This window comes from Condylostylus longicornis, unplaced genomic scaffold (genome assembly GCF_029603195.1).
Source record: "Condylostylus longicornis isolate FDR11 unplaced genomic scaffold, ASM2960319v2 ptg000187l, whole genome shotgun sequence".
Lineage (NCBI taxonomy): Eukaryota > Metazoa > Arthropoda > Insecta > Diptera > Dolichopodidae > Condylostylus > Condylostylus longicornis.
In genome coordinates, this window is record NW_026578155.1 from 118,843 (window position 1) to 133,857 (window position 15,015).

The 15,015-nt window shown below is 29.8% G+C and overlaps 2 protein-coding genes across 2 annotated transcripts; one reads left to right on the forward strand and one right to left on the reverse strand.

Annotated features, from left to right (window-relative positions):
* Positions 1-3,332: 3,332 nt before the first annotated feature.
* Positions 3,333-4,403, reverse strand: LOC129616362 (craniofacial development protein 2-like). The gene has a single exon (XM_055531996.1). It carries the CDS (start codon positions 4,401-4,403, stop codon positions 3,333-3,335), a length of 1,071 nt encoding a protein of 356 aa, XP_055387971.1.
* Positions 4,404-13,784: 9,381 nt separating this feature from the next.
* LOC129616363 (uncharacterized) lies at positions 13,785-14,913 on the forward strand. Its single transcript, XM_055531997.1, has one exon. The coding sequence runs from the start codon at positions 13,785-13,787 to the stop codon at positions 14,643-14,645; it is 861 nt and encodes a 286-aa protein (XP_055387972.1). The 3' UTR covers positions 14,646-14,913.
* Positions 14,914-15,015: the final 102 nt, after the last annotated feature.

Genomic DNA, 15,015 nt, shown 5'->3' on the forward strand with positions numbered 1-15,015 from the left:
CTTTTTTTTTACACTCTACCGTAATGTACCAGCACATCTAACACATTTAGCCTCCCTTTCATAAAATCTTTGTATATGTTCGAACCTCACGTGCTGAAAATATTCTATTTTAAATATTTTATTTATGTTTATTTTATTAAATGGACAACTTTTTTATAGTACTTACGTTATTTTCTTTTATTTTCTTAATTTTATTTATCTCATTTATACATTTTAATCCGCCTTGGATGGGTTCACACTTAATTTCCTCTAGCTCGCATGACATCATGTACTTGTCTACCCCTCACTTCATGTTTTCCTCTTTGAGGATACTTATTAAGCAATTGTTATTTGTTATATTAGCCAGTGCTACTGGAGGAGGCTTATGTTTTTTAAGTTCAACATTTTTCTTTGTTGTAAATCTCTCTCCTTGTTGTAAATCGCACAATAACAGTTCCATTTTTGGTGACCTTTTGGCTTTTTTCTTTTTTGAATTTCTTTTCGTTGTAAGAACTTAATCAGTTTCTCTAGCCGATTCTTTCTCATCTGTCTCGAATATGATAACATTGATGGTTTCCTATTTTTGCCTATATTATTGCTGGAAATAGATTTCATATGTCGCTGGAAAAAATAATCAAATCTCACATCCCATCTGGTATGTACTAATTCAAACATACTTTTCTCAGTAAAACTATTTGAGAAGTTGAATATAGACCTTGTGCAATATTAATGGCAGCAAAAATCGGTTGTGTGAGAAAAAATGGGAATGCCCTTTTTAAAATATTTTAAGCTACAAAAATTTTAATTGTTAAAAAAATAAGAAGATCTTACTGTAAACTCCACACGCAATTTTCTTCAAATTTCAAACCAAATAACACATAGACCTTAGTGTAATTAACAATCTCATTTGTAAAAGATCTGAAATTGCAGCGTCATTTTTCAAAGTATCTGCAATTATATTTTATTCATTGACAAAAACATAGACCTTTGCTACCGACCTTGGTTTTGTAATAAGGCAGGTCATGTGATAGAAATAAATTTTGTATATTGAGTTTTCGGTGGGAACGAACATCTTCATGGTAGGGAAATGAAAATAAACTATTTTTAGCAAGCTGTCGGTCTGCCAGTCTATGTGTGGCCGCGTGTATTTCAACTATGGCATGGGTTGATAAACTTTTGGGATACATCAAGCCTTGGGAATTGGGCTTTTTAGCGGGCCTGTTTTACATTTTTGATCATTTTGAAGAAAATATTCAATAGATTTATTTGAAATTTCATATACAATCTTCATTCGAGCTTACGCGAAACTTTCTAACTTTTGGAAGAAATCAGTTATTAGCAAGTGAGTCTGCAATTATAGTCTGTAAAACAATGATTCTGTAGTTTTTTTTGGAAAGGTCAGAGCTTGGAAACTGATCTGGGGGCCGATTTTGCATGTTTTGTCATCTCTACGGAACATATGAATGAAATTTCTTGAAATTTAATATATGAGTTGTGGTTGTTACCAGAAGTACCGGAGGTACCGGAAGGCGCAAAATGAAACCCTACTAAGAGCCAAATTCTTGTGAATGTGGTAAAAAGATTTAAATGCCTAAATCCTAATATTTATTTATAGAAATAAAAATTACAGTCAAAAATTCAAATATCAACTCAAAATTTTATGTATTGCCCAAGATTTTGAATAAATAATATATTTTTCGGTTTTTCTGCATTTGTTTTAAACGAAAATTTTTATGATGTTGTCAAAAGGTAAACAGCTTTTTGTAGACGAAACTAGTTATTTTTTGAAATTATAGTGAAAGCAAATGTGAAATAAAGTAAGCGATTTTATTTTCAAGTCCTTCTTCTTCTTCTTTTACTGCAATCCACTGCTGGATGTAAGCGTGAAGCAATGTTTCTTTTTAATAGCCGTTTGTTTGTTATATCTAACTGATGTTTTTGATTATATCTGCATATTGATTTCTGTTTGCTGCTGCGTGAACCAATTCTCCAATGTTTCTTATACCTGTCCAATTTCGAATGTTTCGTAGCCATGACATCTGTTTTCTTCCGACGCCACGCCTGCCTCAATTTTTCCTTGCACAATTAATTGGAGCAATTCATACTTATTCCCACGCATCATATGACCAAAATAAATTGACTTTTGTCGTTTTATCTTAAGAAGCAGTTCACGTTTTCCCTGAATTCTGTTTAGAACTTCTTCATTCGAAATGTGCTGTGTCCAGGATATTTTTAAAATTCTTCTATAAATCCACATTTCAAATGCTTCTAATTTATTCATATGTTTCGTTTTTAGCGACCATACTTCTGCGCCATATAATAATATAGACCATACATAGCACCTAACAAAACGCAGACGCAAATTTAGTCGTATATCCCTGTTGGTGAATAACTTTTTATATTTGACGAATGCTGCCCTAGCCATCTCGACATTTTATTTCCATATCTGCGTCCCAGTTTTGGTGTAACCAACATCCTAGATATTTAGAAATGGACACCCTTTCTATGGCTAAATCATCTATTAGTATCGTCTCACCATCATAGGGTAGGTTATTTCGACTTACTACCATGAATTTAGTTTTTTTAGCATTCATTTTCAGGCCATACGTTTTGCTATGTGCATTTATCTCATTTACTAGATGTTGCAGGTCGTATATATTATCAGCTATTAGCGTGGTATCATCGGCGTATCGGATGTTATTGATGAATGTGCCATTTATTTTTACTCCTAGGTTTAGATCGGCCAAGGCTTCCTGAAATATTGATTCGGCATATATGTTGAACAATAATGGTGAGAGTATACACCCTTGCCGCACACCTCTGCAAATTTTCACATCGTTAGTATATCCTTCTCTCAACTGAATTGTTGCAGTTTGATACCAGTAGAGATTAATAATGTATCGAATATCTTTCTCATCTATATCCATAGTGCTTAGTATTCTTATCAATTTGTCGTGTTGTACTCGATCGAATGCTTTTTCGTAATCAATGAAGCACAAAAAGACATCCTTTTTTACATCTCGGCAATTTTGAACAAGAACTTGTGTGCAAAATAGCGCTTCCCTTGTTCCCATTCCGTTCTTGAAACCGAATTGCTCTCGTCCCATGTTAGTTTCGCATTTTCTATATAGACGATTATGTAAAATTTTGAGAAAAATTTTCAAGGCATGGCCCATAAGGCTTATAAGTCGGTGAACTTTGCATTGACGTGTGTTGTTTTTCTTGGGCATAGCGATAAAAGTGGATTTTAGATTTTTTTCTTTTCGCTGGAGTCAGCCACTATTTCTTTATCTTCGTTAAGTAAGATAAATGATTTTTGTTTACGGTGTACTCCCGCCGTTTCTTTTAGTTTCTTATGCAGGGTAAACATATCGTGAGCGCGGTCTAGTTTTTCTATTTCCTCGCACTTCTTGTCTTATTTTCGATCTTATGAGACGTTGTATTCGTTTGTATTCCTGATCGCTTTTGTTTCGATGTTTCCTTCTCTGTGCCATCAAATTTATTATTTCTTCGGTCATCCACTTTTTTTTTGGAGTAAAATTTTTCGGGCCCAAATTTCTTTCAGCAACAGTGTTTAAAGTATTTTTCATTTGATTCCATTCTAATTCAAGATTATCATTTCTATCGAGAGATCTGAGGTTGGTATTTATCTCCACAGTTAGTCTTGATTTGAACTCACTATCTTCAAGTTTATCTAGGTTCAGTCGCTTTGGTCTGTGTTGGCTTTGCGATTTAGATAATTTGATTTTAATTTTGGACAGAAGGAGGTTGTGATTTGATGATACATCAGCTCCTGGACACGTGCGAACTTTGGAAACTGATGTATGGAATCTTCTGTTAATGAGTATGAAATCAATCTGGTTGCGTACTATATTTCCATCTGTGTCTTGGGGAGACTTCCAGGTGTAGAGTCTTCTACGTGGTAAAGAAAACCAGGTGTTAGTTACTGTAAGACTCTCCTCTTGACAAAATTGGATTAGACGATCACCTCTATCATTCCTATTTCCTAATGCAAACGGGCCAACTATGTTGTCCACTCTTCCCAACCCGATTTTTGCATTGAAATCTCCCATGATAATATTCATTTCATGAGGCCTAGTAAATTTTGTCAATTCGGAAAGCTCACTGTAGAAATTTTCAATTATTTCATCACTTTTATCTGCTGTTGGTGCGTATACTTGAATAATATTCAGAGAAATAGATTTAGCTTTTATTTTTAGTAGTAGCGCCCTGTCTGAAAGTGGTATGCATTGTTCAACACTGCTTGCAATTTTCTTCGTTATTATAACTGCAACACCGTTTCTGTGATTTGGTGTGTTGTTTCCCGAGCAATATATTTTGTATCCTTCGTCGACGAAGAAATCATTTACGCCTGGTAACCAAGTTTCGCTTATGCCGAGAATGTCAATGTTCAAACGTTTCATTTCTTGTGTTGTGTTTAGCAATTTTCCTGTTTCGTATAGACTGTTTGTATCCTTTCGTATAGACTGTTTGTATTTTCAAATCCAGTATACATAAATTAAATTAATTTAAATATATCAAAATTATATATTAAAATGAAATTTAATATGTTTGTTTTCTCCAGGCTAGTAAATTACATTCTATTGCAATTTTTCATAATACTTATTGTATTTTGAAAAGACTTTTTTTTAAAAAGAATTTCCGTGTTTAAATAAAGTTTTTTTCGATGGTCTTGTTCCAATAATCTTCCCACCCGGAACCGCAGCAGAGCTTTTCCTTTCTGACCTCTCAAAGCCAATCTCTAAGTTCTCCTCACAAAGAATGATCATAAATGGTGACGATTGCTCATTTCCCCCTTGAAACTAGGATTAAGTCCCTCCTGCGGCTAATCCCTTGCGCGTCGACATTAACACTGGACAATAGTTGTACTGATATTCCAGTACGCAAAACTTCCTTTTTGGACGACATTTCCAAAAACTGTGTTTATTTTCGAATCTCCTTCTAGACCATATCGGCGTGACTGAAGCTCCCAGACACGAAAGGAGCTAGGCAAGCATGTAAAACTCATTTATCATCACGGGCCATTTTAGGGTTTCCGTACATTGCTTCGGGCCGTACAATAACAAAACTTAAACTCCTAAATTATACTCAAATTTTGATTTTTATTATCAACATAAAAAAATATGAAATTATTTTTTTAAAGAAATTTAGCAACGTTTTCTATTACTAAATCTACGAAATTTGCTTAATTCGCTGTTGTAATTTTTAATATTTTTAATATTAATTGAACATGTTGATGATGTTAAACTTAATTTTTCAGACGTTTTATTATTTTTTAATATCAGAAACTATTGTTCACACAAACATGTACTTACGAGCATGGTTAAAACACGCTTAATTGATTTATAGGTATATACTAGTAAATATAAAATTTAGTAATTTCTCCTTCCTTCTCCAAATTTTTGTTTTAATACAGAATCGCACACCATTTCGATTTCAATTGTAAATTTGCATCAAGTGTTTCAATATCAACAGAAAATTGAAAAGTATATAATTTAAACTCACTTTGGTATCTATTGAAATCTAAAAATCTTTCAAATTGAGTCTTTATTAATTTTCTCTAATTAAAATATTCGAAAAATTTTGAATTTACTTCACTTTTACAAATATAAGAAAATTAAACTAGTTCAAGTAAATAAGTATTTGATTTAAAGAACAGTCGCTTTCCACTTCTCGAAACAAACTAACGTGAACATTCGGTTCCGGCTACATTTTACATACAGTTGTGTATTTTTCGCATGGGCATAAGTTTGAATTTTGGATGTGTGACAAACCCCCGCAGAACCTTCACTCTGGTTTCAACACTTTTTTACTGATCTAAATCATATTTTTAGTAAAATTATAAGAACTAAATTTCACAATTTTCAAATATCGTAACGGGCCGTAAGATCAAGATCAGCGTGCCGCATGCGGGCCGCTTGTTTGATATGAATGAGCTGCAATTTTCGCGCACATCGGTTCTCAGTTCATTGATTCTAATTAAGCACCGCCACCAAAAACAATGTGGGATTCGTAGACGTAATTTTGTACAATTATTTATGTCTGCAGATTTTGCGTGAGAAAAGTGTTAATTTGGCTTGAAGCCTTTTATGAATAGAGGCAGAATGTAATTTTTATTGGACCTGGTAATAATTAAATCCTCCTAATTTCCCACAAGTTGTTCTAAGTACGACAGCAACGGACACTTAAATCTGACAAAAAGGCTGTAGTAATGAATGAAGCTGGTTTCTTTTTCATTTTTGCTATTGTTCAATTTTGCTATTTTCATTTTTGCACTGTAATGCATTTAATATTGTTCTAAAACATTTCAATACAATCTCTTAAAAATTTCTAAATAACATTTTAATCTTAACATATAATTTATTTAGTTTCAAGAACATCTTCAATTTCTAATTGCATTAAACAAACCTAAGTAAACCGTCATAAACTTAAATTAAAAAATACTCAATGCAACAGCATTTCCATAACCCAAAATAGTATGACATAAATATATCAAATATCATAACCCAAAATATATTAATATTTATTAATATAAATAAATATTTAAAAAATGAATACGGATGTTATAATAAACCGTATACATTATAGCACATTAAAATTTTGTAGGGTTTTGCGTAGTGGATTCTTTGTGTTTTATTGTGTTGGTATGTGAGATTGCCAATGACATTTTTCATCATTTGTATTAAATGATGGGTTTTTATTGCTGCTGACCTCCATTTGATTTTGATTGTGTTAGGAAACCAAAGATTTATATTGGAAATTTCGAAAATTTAGGGCCAGTTTGGTAGTTTGGTGGGGGGTTTTAATATTTATAATAATTTGGTTTGGTTTTACCGAAGATGGTAAATCAGGTTGAAATTTATTGAGGTCTCTCTTGTTATTTTTGCCAAGTAAAACTAGTGAATTTTTTTTTTCGTTGTTTTAATTTTTTTAATAATGCAATTTTTCATATGCACTCTAAAGGAGTCATATCAGCCCATGAAAAAAAGAAATGATTCAAAAAAGAAAAACGCTAAAAAATTGCTTGTTTTAATTCAGTCTTAATAAATTTCTTAAGGAAGTGCAATGATATTTCATTATAAAATACAATAATTGACGAAAAATTTAAGCATGAAAAATTTAGAAAGAGTGAATTACTTACCTTCGTTCTTTACAATTTGTCTCTTTTAAAAATGCCCAAAAAAATTTTCAGTACTTTATGCCTATTTTATTAATGAAATCTTCAGTAATCAAAAATCGTACAATTTTTTCTCGCTGAGTAAAAAACTTTTGTTTTGCCTTGTAATTTTTGGGATTTTGGGATGCGACAAAATGCTATTTATATTTTTAAAAACTACTGTTTACCGTTCCGTTAATTTTTTTGTATATTTTATACTTTTTCAAATTTTTGATTTTATAATAATCATTTGATTTTGGTTTGTCAATCTTAGTTTGTATATTTTCGGATGTACAACATTTCGTTTATACTGGGAGTTTCTAAAATTTATAGAAATTCAATCAGTACAGAGCTCCTCATTAAATTTTCAATTCAAAAGTTTTCGTAATGATTCACCAAACTTGCATATTTTTTTTTTATTAGAAAACCTTACTGCAAAACATCTTTATGTTGAAGAAAATTTTGAATATTTTAAATAATCAATCTTACTTTAAATAATCAGTAACTTAAATTTAATACAAAATATCTACGACGAATTAAAACTGCGAAATCTGCAAAAATAGTTGTTTGATAAAAAATGTACATTCGAAATATCTAAAGTTCTAAAGAATTGTTAAACCATTGTTTTGTTTACATGCTATTATAAAACTACTTCAAGTTGTTTTGAATCCCTTGCAGCTCTCTACAGCATTTTAAAAAGTTTCAAAATTTTTGCATAAGAAATTTGATAATACTTGTTGGAATCTTGAAAAGTATATCTTCTAATAAGAATGTAGTTCGACTCTCCGTTTACATCACATTAATGCAATCACTCACCAATAATTGTATACAAAAAATTCCCTTAGTTAAAAGAGTTAAGCAGTATACCTTATTATTTTCCATTTTATACACATAAAAATTTTTGGGAGAGGGAAAGAGTACGCATATATGTCTACCTGTTTTTTTATAATGTATTTTTAAAAGCGGGAGTTATTTTTTTCCCTATATAAAGTATAGGAAATAAAGTTGGGTCAAACCAATGGTTTGTATTGTAGCACTTTTCCCTTCAACAAGTGAAAATACTGCTTTTAAAAACAGTATATGTATATCCACCACACTATTAAAATTATTTTCATTTATAAACGAAACTATTTCTAGGATTGCATATATTTAGGATGAACCATTTATGCAGTCTTTGAAATAAAGCAAAAATTAATATCAACAGGGGTTAACATAATGCTCGATTTTAAGGGTTAATTGTGTGAGTTAAGAAAAATAATTATATTTTTTAATGTTATGGAATTTACCGTTAACTTTTTGCGTTTATAGAAATTTGAAAAAGCTTGCGGTTTCAGAAATATAAGGTGTCAAAAATACAAATTTTACAAATTTCAAGAGGCCATAACTTGAGAGGGGGTGGAGATGGAAAAAAATTTTCTTCTAACAAAATGAACTATTTGCTAAGGTCTAAAAGCTTCTAAAATTTCAAGCTTCTACAGGCTGGGGTCTAGAAGAAAAACGACATCAAAAATTTGGAAAAAAAGGACTGTAGATAACGGTAAATTTGAACGGCCATTTTGTTTTTCTAAAGTTTAACTGTAGTATACCGCGGTAGAGGAAGCAAGCCACTGCCTTTCTGCGTTTGCAAAATTTCAAAAATGCTTATGGTTTCATTGCAACAAATAGTTAAAAAAGGCCATTTTTAGGGTTTTGGAGAGGTATAACTTCTAGAGGGGGGAGATAGGTAAAAATTTTGTTCTACGAAAATAAGTTTCTAGTAAAGATCTATATACATACAAAATTTGAGCTTTCTATCTTTAAGAATGTAGAAGTTTTGTAAACAGACACACGGACAGACGGACGGACGGACGGACGGACGGACGGACGGACGGACGGACGGACGGACGGACGGACGGACGGACGGACGGACGGACGGACGGACGGACGGACGGACGGACGGAGTGAAACTAATAAGCTCTTTTTTTCAAAAAATTTTTGGAAAAGTGCTAAAAACGAAGCGGAAAAAAAGTGTTTAAAAAAATTGTTATAATTTATATAATATAATTTTGAAAAATAATAAAAATAAATTTTAAAAAGACGAATAATATTAAAAAAAATTTTTAAATAGTTGTGAAAAAAAATATTTTTCAGTTTTTTATAAACCATCCAAGAATTTCATGGATAATTTAAAGACTTTAGAAAATACTTTTTATTAAACTTTTTAATGATATTTGTACAACAAAAATTTAGAATATAAAATATATGAACACTTAAAAAATAATTTCAACTATGAATGTTGAGAGAAGTCCGAAAAAACATATATCATTAAACTGTATATTAGAATTAGAATTTACTACATAATAAAAAGTTTTAATAAAACTACAAAACAATTTGATATAAAACAAAAAATTTTTAGTGTTAAGCATTTGTAATTAATAATATAATAAATAAATAAAATAAATATCTTTAAATTTTTTATTTTCATTTCAATCTTAATAAATTTAGAACATATTTCCCGTGAATCGGTAATAATTATATTTCATAAAGTATTAATCAGTATGCAAGTTATATATCCGACCAATGAGATTTTATCCAGAATAATAGAACTAAAATCTATTAATCCTAAAAGTAATAAAATATAAAATTTATTATATGATTCTTAAAATTTCAACTTAAACAATTTTATGACTTATTTAAATTCAAACATAAGAATAATAATTTCTGATTTCTTCTTTTTTATTATTCTTATTATTATTTCTTAAGTACTTGACCTATCCCAATTTTGAACAAACAATTAAAATATAAAAAAATAAATTTCAACACATTTATTTTTCAAGTTCATTAACTGAAATATTAAATTGCATTAAAACGCAAACATGAAATTATTTTTCTTGTTCGTTAAAATTGAAGGATCATATTACAAAACGGCAAAATAAAATTTGTTTCACAATTTCCTTTTCAAGCACAACAAACAAAATTTATTGCTTTTGAAAAGAAGAATATTACGTAAATTATATTTTTTTTTTTGTTTTAATAAATTAATGTTACTATGTAAAAAATTGAACAAAAATCGATTTGATTTTTGAATACTTTTATAATAAGATCTTAGAAAGTAAAAAGTTTAGTTTAAGTTTTGGTTTCATCGAGTTTAGTAATAAAAGATTAAATAAAAGAATAAAATAAATTCTTTTAATTTGTTTCTTTTTCTAATACTTAAAAAAGTAACATACAAAACTGGCGCAGTAATCGGTAGAATCGCCAACTGATGCCAATCGCGAATTTTTAAAAGTTATTTAAAACACAACGCGATTAAAAAACGCTAATTTTAACTACTATGAAAAGTGCAATAGATTTTAATAATATTAACTCATATAACTATTGTGAAAAGTGCAATAGATTACAATAAACAATTTAACTCTTATATACCTATAGTGAAAAAATGCAATAGATTTATAACAAAAAAAAAATTTTTTTATTGAACAATAATAAATAATAATAAAGGAGTCAGGTTTTTTTTTTAGAAATTAGTGGCGATAAAAAGAACCTTAGAAAAAGAAAACATACTTTTATATATATTAAAATCTGAATGAAACCATATGAAATTCCAGTAAGGAATAAAAACTTAAACTCAGAAAAGAAAACTTCATTGAAAATTTAAAAAACATAAAATTAAATATGTCAGTAAATCTAGAAGAAATTAAACTCGGGACTTAATAACTGAGGCAAGATCAGTTCCACCATTCAAAGGCGATGGCACCTTTGAGATTCGTCATTCATCAATCAAGTTGATTTAATCATTGGTTTAACACCAGATCCAGCGGTAAAATCGTATCTACTCAGTATACTATTGTCAAAAATACAAGGACCAGCGGCAGTTAGTATAAGACGTTTGGAAAGTCCAACTTGGGATGTCATCAAACAGCAACTAAAAAAGTCATTCGGGATTCAAGAATCCTATTTTAAGTTAAAAGTACAAGCCGATTCAGTAAAATTTTTCAATGTAAGTCAATTTTATAATGATCTATTAAATATTCTAGATAAACTTAATCTTAAATATAAGTTAGATCCCAGTAGTCCTTTAGAATTTAGTCCCAGTAATAACGAAAAAAGTATATTAGAAAAATTTCTCAATAAACTAAATAGGTCAGATAATATGCATTTAAGAATTAAGAATGTTAAATCTTTAGAAGAAGCCTATTACGAGCTTCTAGAAACTGGTATTTCCAATAATACAAATAATAGTAATAATAGTAACAAAACTTCAAATTCAATTCAGAATAATGAAAATAATAATTTTTCAACATATAATAATCATAATAATAATTATTATTATACTCCCAACAACAACAAAGACAATAACAAAAATTTTAACAACAATCATTCTAGTTTTCGAAACAATCATAATAATAAAAACTCTTTTTCTAATAATAATTTTTATAGTAACGACCATTACCGGTATAATAATAACCCAAGTAGACGATCAAATTATCGTTACCAGGGTAGTAGCAATAATCGAAATCAAAATTTTAGCAATAATCAAAATCATAATTACCAACGTCCAGAACCAATGGATGTTGATATTAATTACTTTGAAGGAAAAATTCTTCAGAAAATACTAAAGAATTATTAGAACAAATACAAATAAAGTTGAGTCAAACCAATGGTTTGTATTGTAGCACTTTCCCCTTCAACAAGTGAAAATTCTGCTTTTAAATACAGTCTATGTATACCTATCACACTATTAAAATTATTTTCATTCATATACAAAACTATTACTAAGATTACATATATTTAGGATGAGCGATTTATGCAGTCTTTCAAATAAAGCAAAAATTAATATAAAGAGGGGTTAATATACTGCTCGATTTTAAAGGTTAATTGTGTGAGTTAAGAAAAATAATTACATTTTTTAATGTCATGGAATTTACCGTTAGCTTTTTGTGTTTATAGAAATTTGAAAAAGCTTGCGGTTTCGGAAATATAAGGTGTCAAAAATTCAAATTTTACAAATTTCAGGAGGCGATAACTTGAGACGGGGTGGAGATGGAAAAAAATTTTCTTCTAACGAAATGAACTATTTATTAATGTCTAAAAGCCCCTAAAATTTGAAGCTTTGTAACGACGCGAAGAAAAATATTAGGCAGGTGAAACACCCCGTATGTAATTATTAGTCTTTAAAGTAATGGTATTATAGTATGCATACATGTATGTACAACCACATTTACAACCACTTCGCTTTAACCAACCATTTCGCTTTACAACCACATTTTAGTTTAATATGAGATGCAGTTATTCGAGAATTGATTCTCAATAACTGTATTGTATAACACGAAATCTTCTGGTATTTTCCAAGAGAATTTGATCATTATTAACTTAATCAGCAAGGTAGAAGGTAGTGATAAAATAAATAAATAATTTAAACCTAAAATAAATAATAAATAATAATTGTTAAAATAATAATAGAAAAATATAAAATAAAAGAATTATTGAAATAAAAATAATAAAAATAAAAAGAATTAAATAAAGTGTTTTAATAAATAAAAAATAATAGATGCCGACGACGACCACATTGGTGACCCCGACGTGATCTCTGTTTTTTCTTTTTAAATTTAAGTAATATTTTAAAAACTATTAAAAACTATTTTTGTTTAAAAAAAAAAAAAAACATTGCAAAAAATTAATTAGATAAATAATTAAGTTTTTTTTTTCTGTAAAATTAAATAAATAATAAGTATTCTTTGTTTTTTTTTTTCTTCTAAAAACTAAGTAAACAAATAATAAACATTTAATATAAATAGCATTCTTAAAAATATCAATTTAAAAAAAAAAAAAAGAAAATAAGTAAATTTTGAATATTAGTTTTTTTTTTTGTTCTTAAAAAAATAGTTTTTAATAGTTTTTAAAATATTACTTAAATTTAAAAAGAAAAAACAGAGATAAATTACAAAAATTAGTTTTGTTTTTCCTTTTTCAATCATATTAAAAATACCTTGCACATTTATTTTCATTAAAACTACATATGTATGTAAAATTGCATTTCATATTAACTAATAATAATATACGTTTATGTTGGGTTGTTATTACAACAACAACAACAACACAACATATAGTTAATACATATACATTAATTTTTTTTTATTCAGGTAAATACAATTGTTTGAAAAAATTTTTTTTTTAAAAATATTGGAATCGTGCATACAAGTATCCATAACAAATAGTGAATGCGATTCTCCACATTTGCATACATACATAATCATATAATTTTGGGTTGCTACAATTCTACATATTAACTTATTATATCATATTGACATACACGCATTATTATTATTTGAAATTAAATGATAATAATATCTTATACCTCAACATTTTAGAGTGACCAGCTACCTTTTTTTTTTTTTACAAAAATTTAAAAAAAAAATATCCCGCATTAGAGTGACCACTTACCCAAAAAAATTTAAGTTTTTTTTTTTCTCTAGATTTAGAGTGAGTTGTTTTTTGAAAAAATTTTTTTTTTTTTGTCAATTTAAAAGATATTAATTTTATTAATTTTTAATAGTTGCTATTAATAATAAACATTTAAAAACTTATTTTTAGTCATTTTTATCGCTACTTTATTTTTTTTGTCCTCTTCTCTTCTGGCAGATTTTTAATGGCAGATTCTGATTCAGATAGTGGTTCGGTTAAGGAGAATCCAGACTTCAAACCCAAACCCGGTATAATCGAACCCATGCACGTGCGTCTCCCAGCTTACTGGCCCAAATCGATCGGTACGTGGTTTAAACATGTCGAGGCCTCTTTCGCAATAAATCGAATTAGCTCAGATCTCAGTAAATACAATTATGTTGTAGCAGCGTTGCCACAAGATGTTGCCGAGTCAATCATGGATGTATTGGAGGATCCCCCAGACAACAACCTGTATAATAATTTAAAGGAAGTATTGACTAGCAGACATTCCATGAGTTTGGAGAGAAGAATTAAGAAATTAATATCGGACGAGGAGATAGGAAACAGACGACCATCAGAGTTTTTCCGTCACTTGAAGCAACTAGCAGGTTCAGCCGCTACACCAGGTGAGGAATTCGTCAAGGAACTTTGGTTGAGTCGTCTTCCACACGTAATAAACATCGCTCTAATTTCGCAAAACGTACAGGATATCCAAACCCTATTAAAAACCGCTGACAAAATTTGGGATGCAATGCAGGATGCTAGATCTGTAGTTGCGCCGATCGCCACAAAGTCTGAGGAGCTCATCAACCAAAACAAAATTGCAAACCTGCAGGAAGAAATTGGCTCCCTTAAGAAAATAATCGCTGAATTAAAAATTGGAGATGCTGGGCATCTTAAGTCGCGAACCCGTTCCAGAGATAGGACTAGAAGTCGCACCCCTAGCAGAAAAAGATTTAGGTCTACTGGCCCTTACTGTTATTTTCATTTTCGATTTGGAAAAAATGCCAGGAAGTGTGTTGCACCATGCAAGTATGGAGCAAAATCAACGGATCCAAAAAACTAACGTCACCTACTGTTGGGACGGCCAACAGTTTGGTTTCTTCAACAACAAGCCGTCTTTTCATTAAAGATAGAGAAAACCATTTGAATTTTTTGATCGATACTGGGGCTGACTTGTCCGTGGTACCATTCACCAATTCCTTTTTGAATTGCGGGAAAGATAAAAATATTTTTCTTTCAGCAGCCAACGGTACTAAAATAGATACATACGGAACTAGAGTAATTTCAGTAAATCTAGGCTTGCGTCGTAATTTCACGCATACTTTTGTCGTCGCCCGTGTTAATCGTCCAATTTTTGGTGCTGATTTCTTAGAAAAATTTGGATTGATCGTTGATTTGAAGCAAAGGAAGTTAATAGACCCAGCGACATCCCT

What these genes read in the sequence shown, in the direction of transcription:
- LOC129616362 (XM_055531996.1), bottom strand. Translation starts at nt 4,403, where the DNA reads ATGAAACGTTTGAACATTGACATTCTCGGCATAAGCGAAACTTGGTTA.
- LOC129616363 (XM_055531997.1), top strand. Translation starts at nt 13,785, where the DNA reads ATGGCAGATTCTGATTCAGATAGTGGTTCGGTTAAGGAGAATCCAGAC.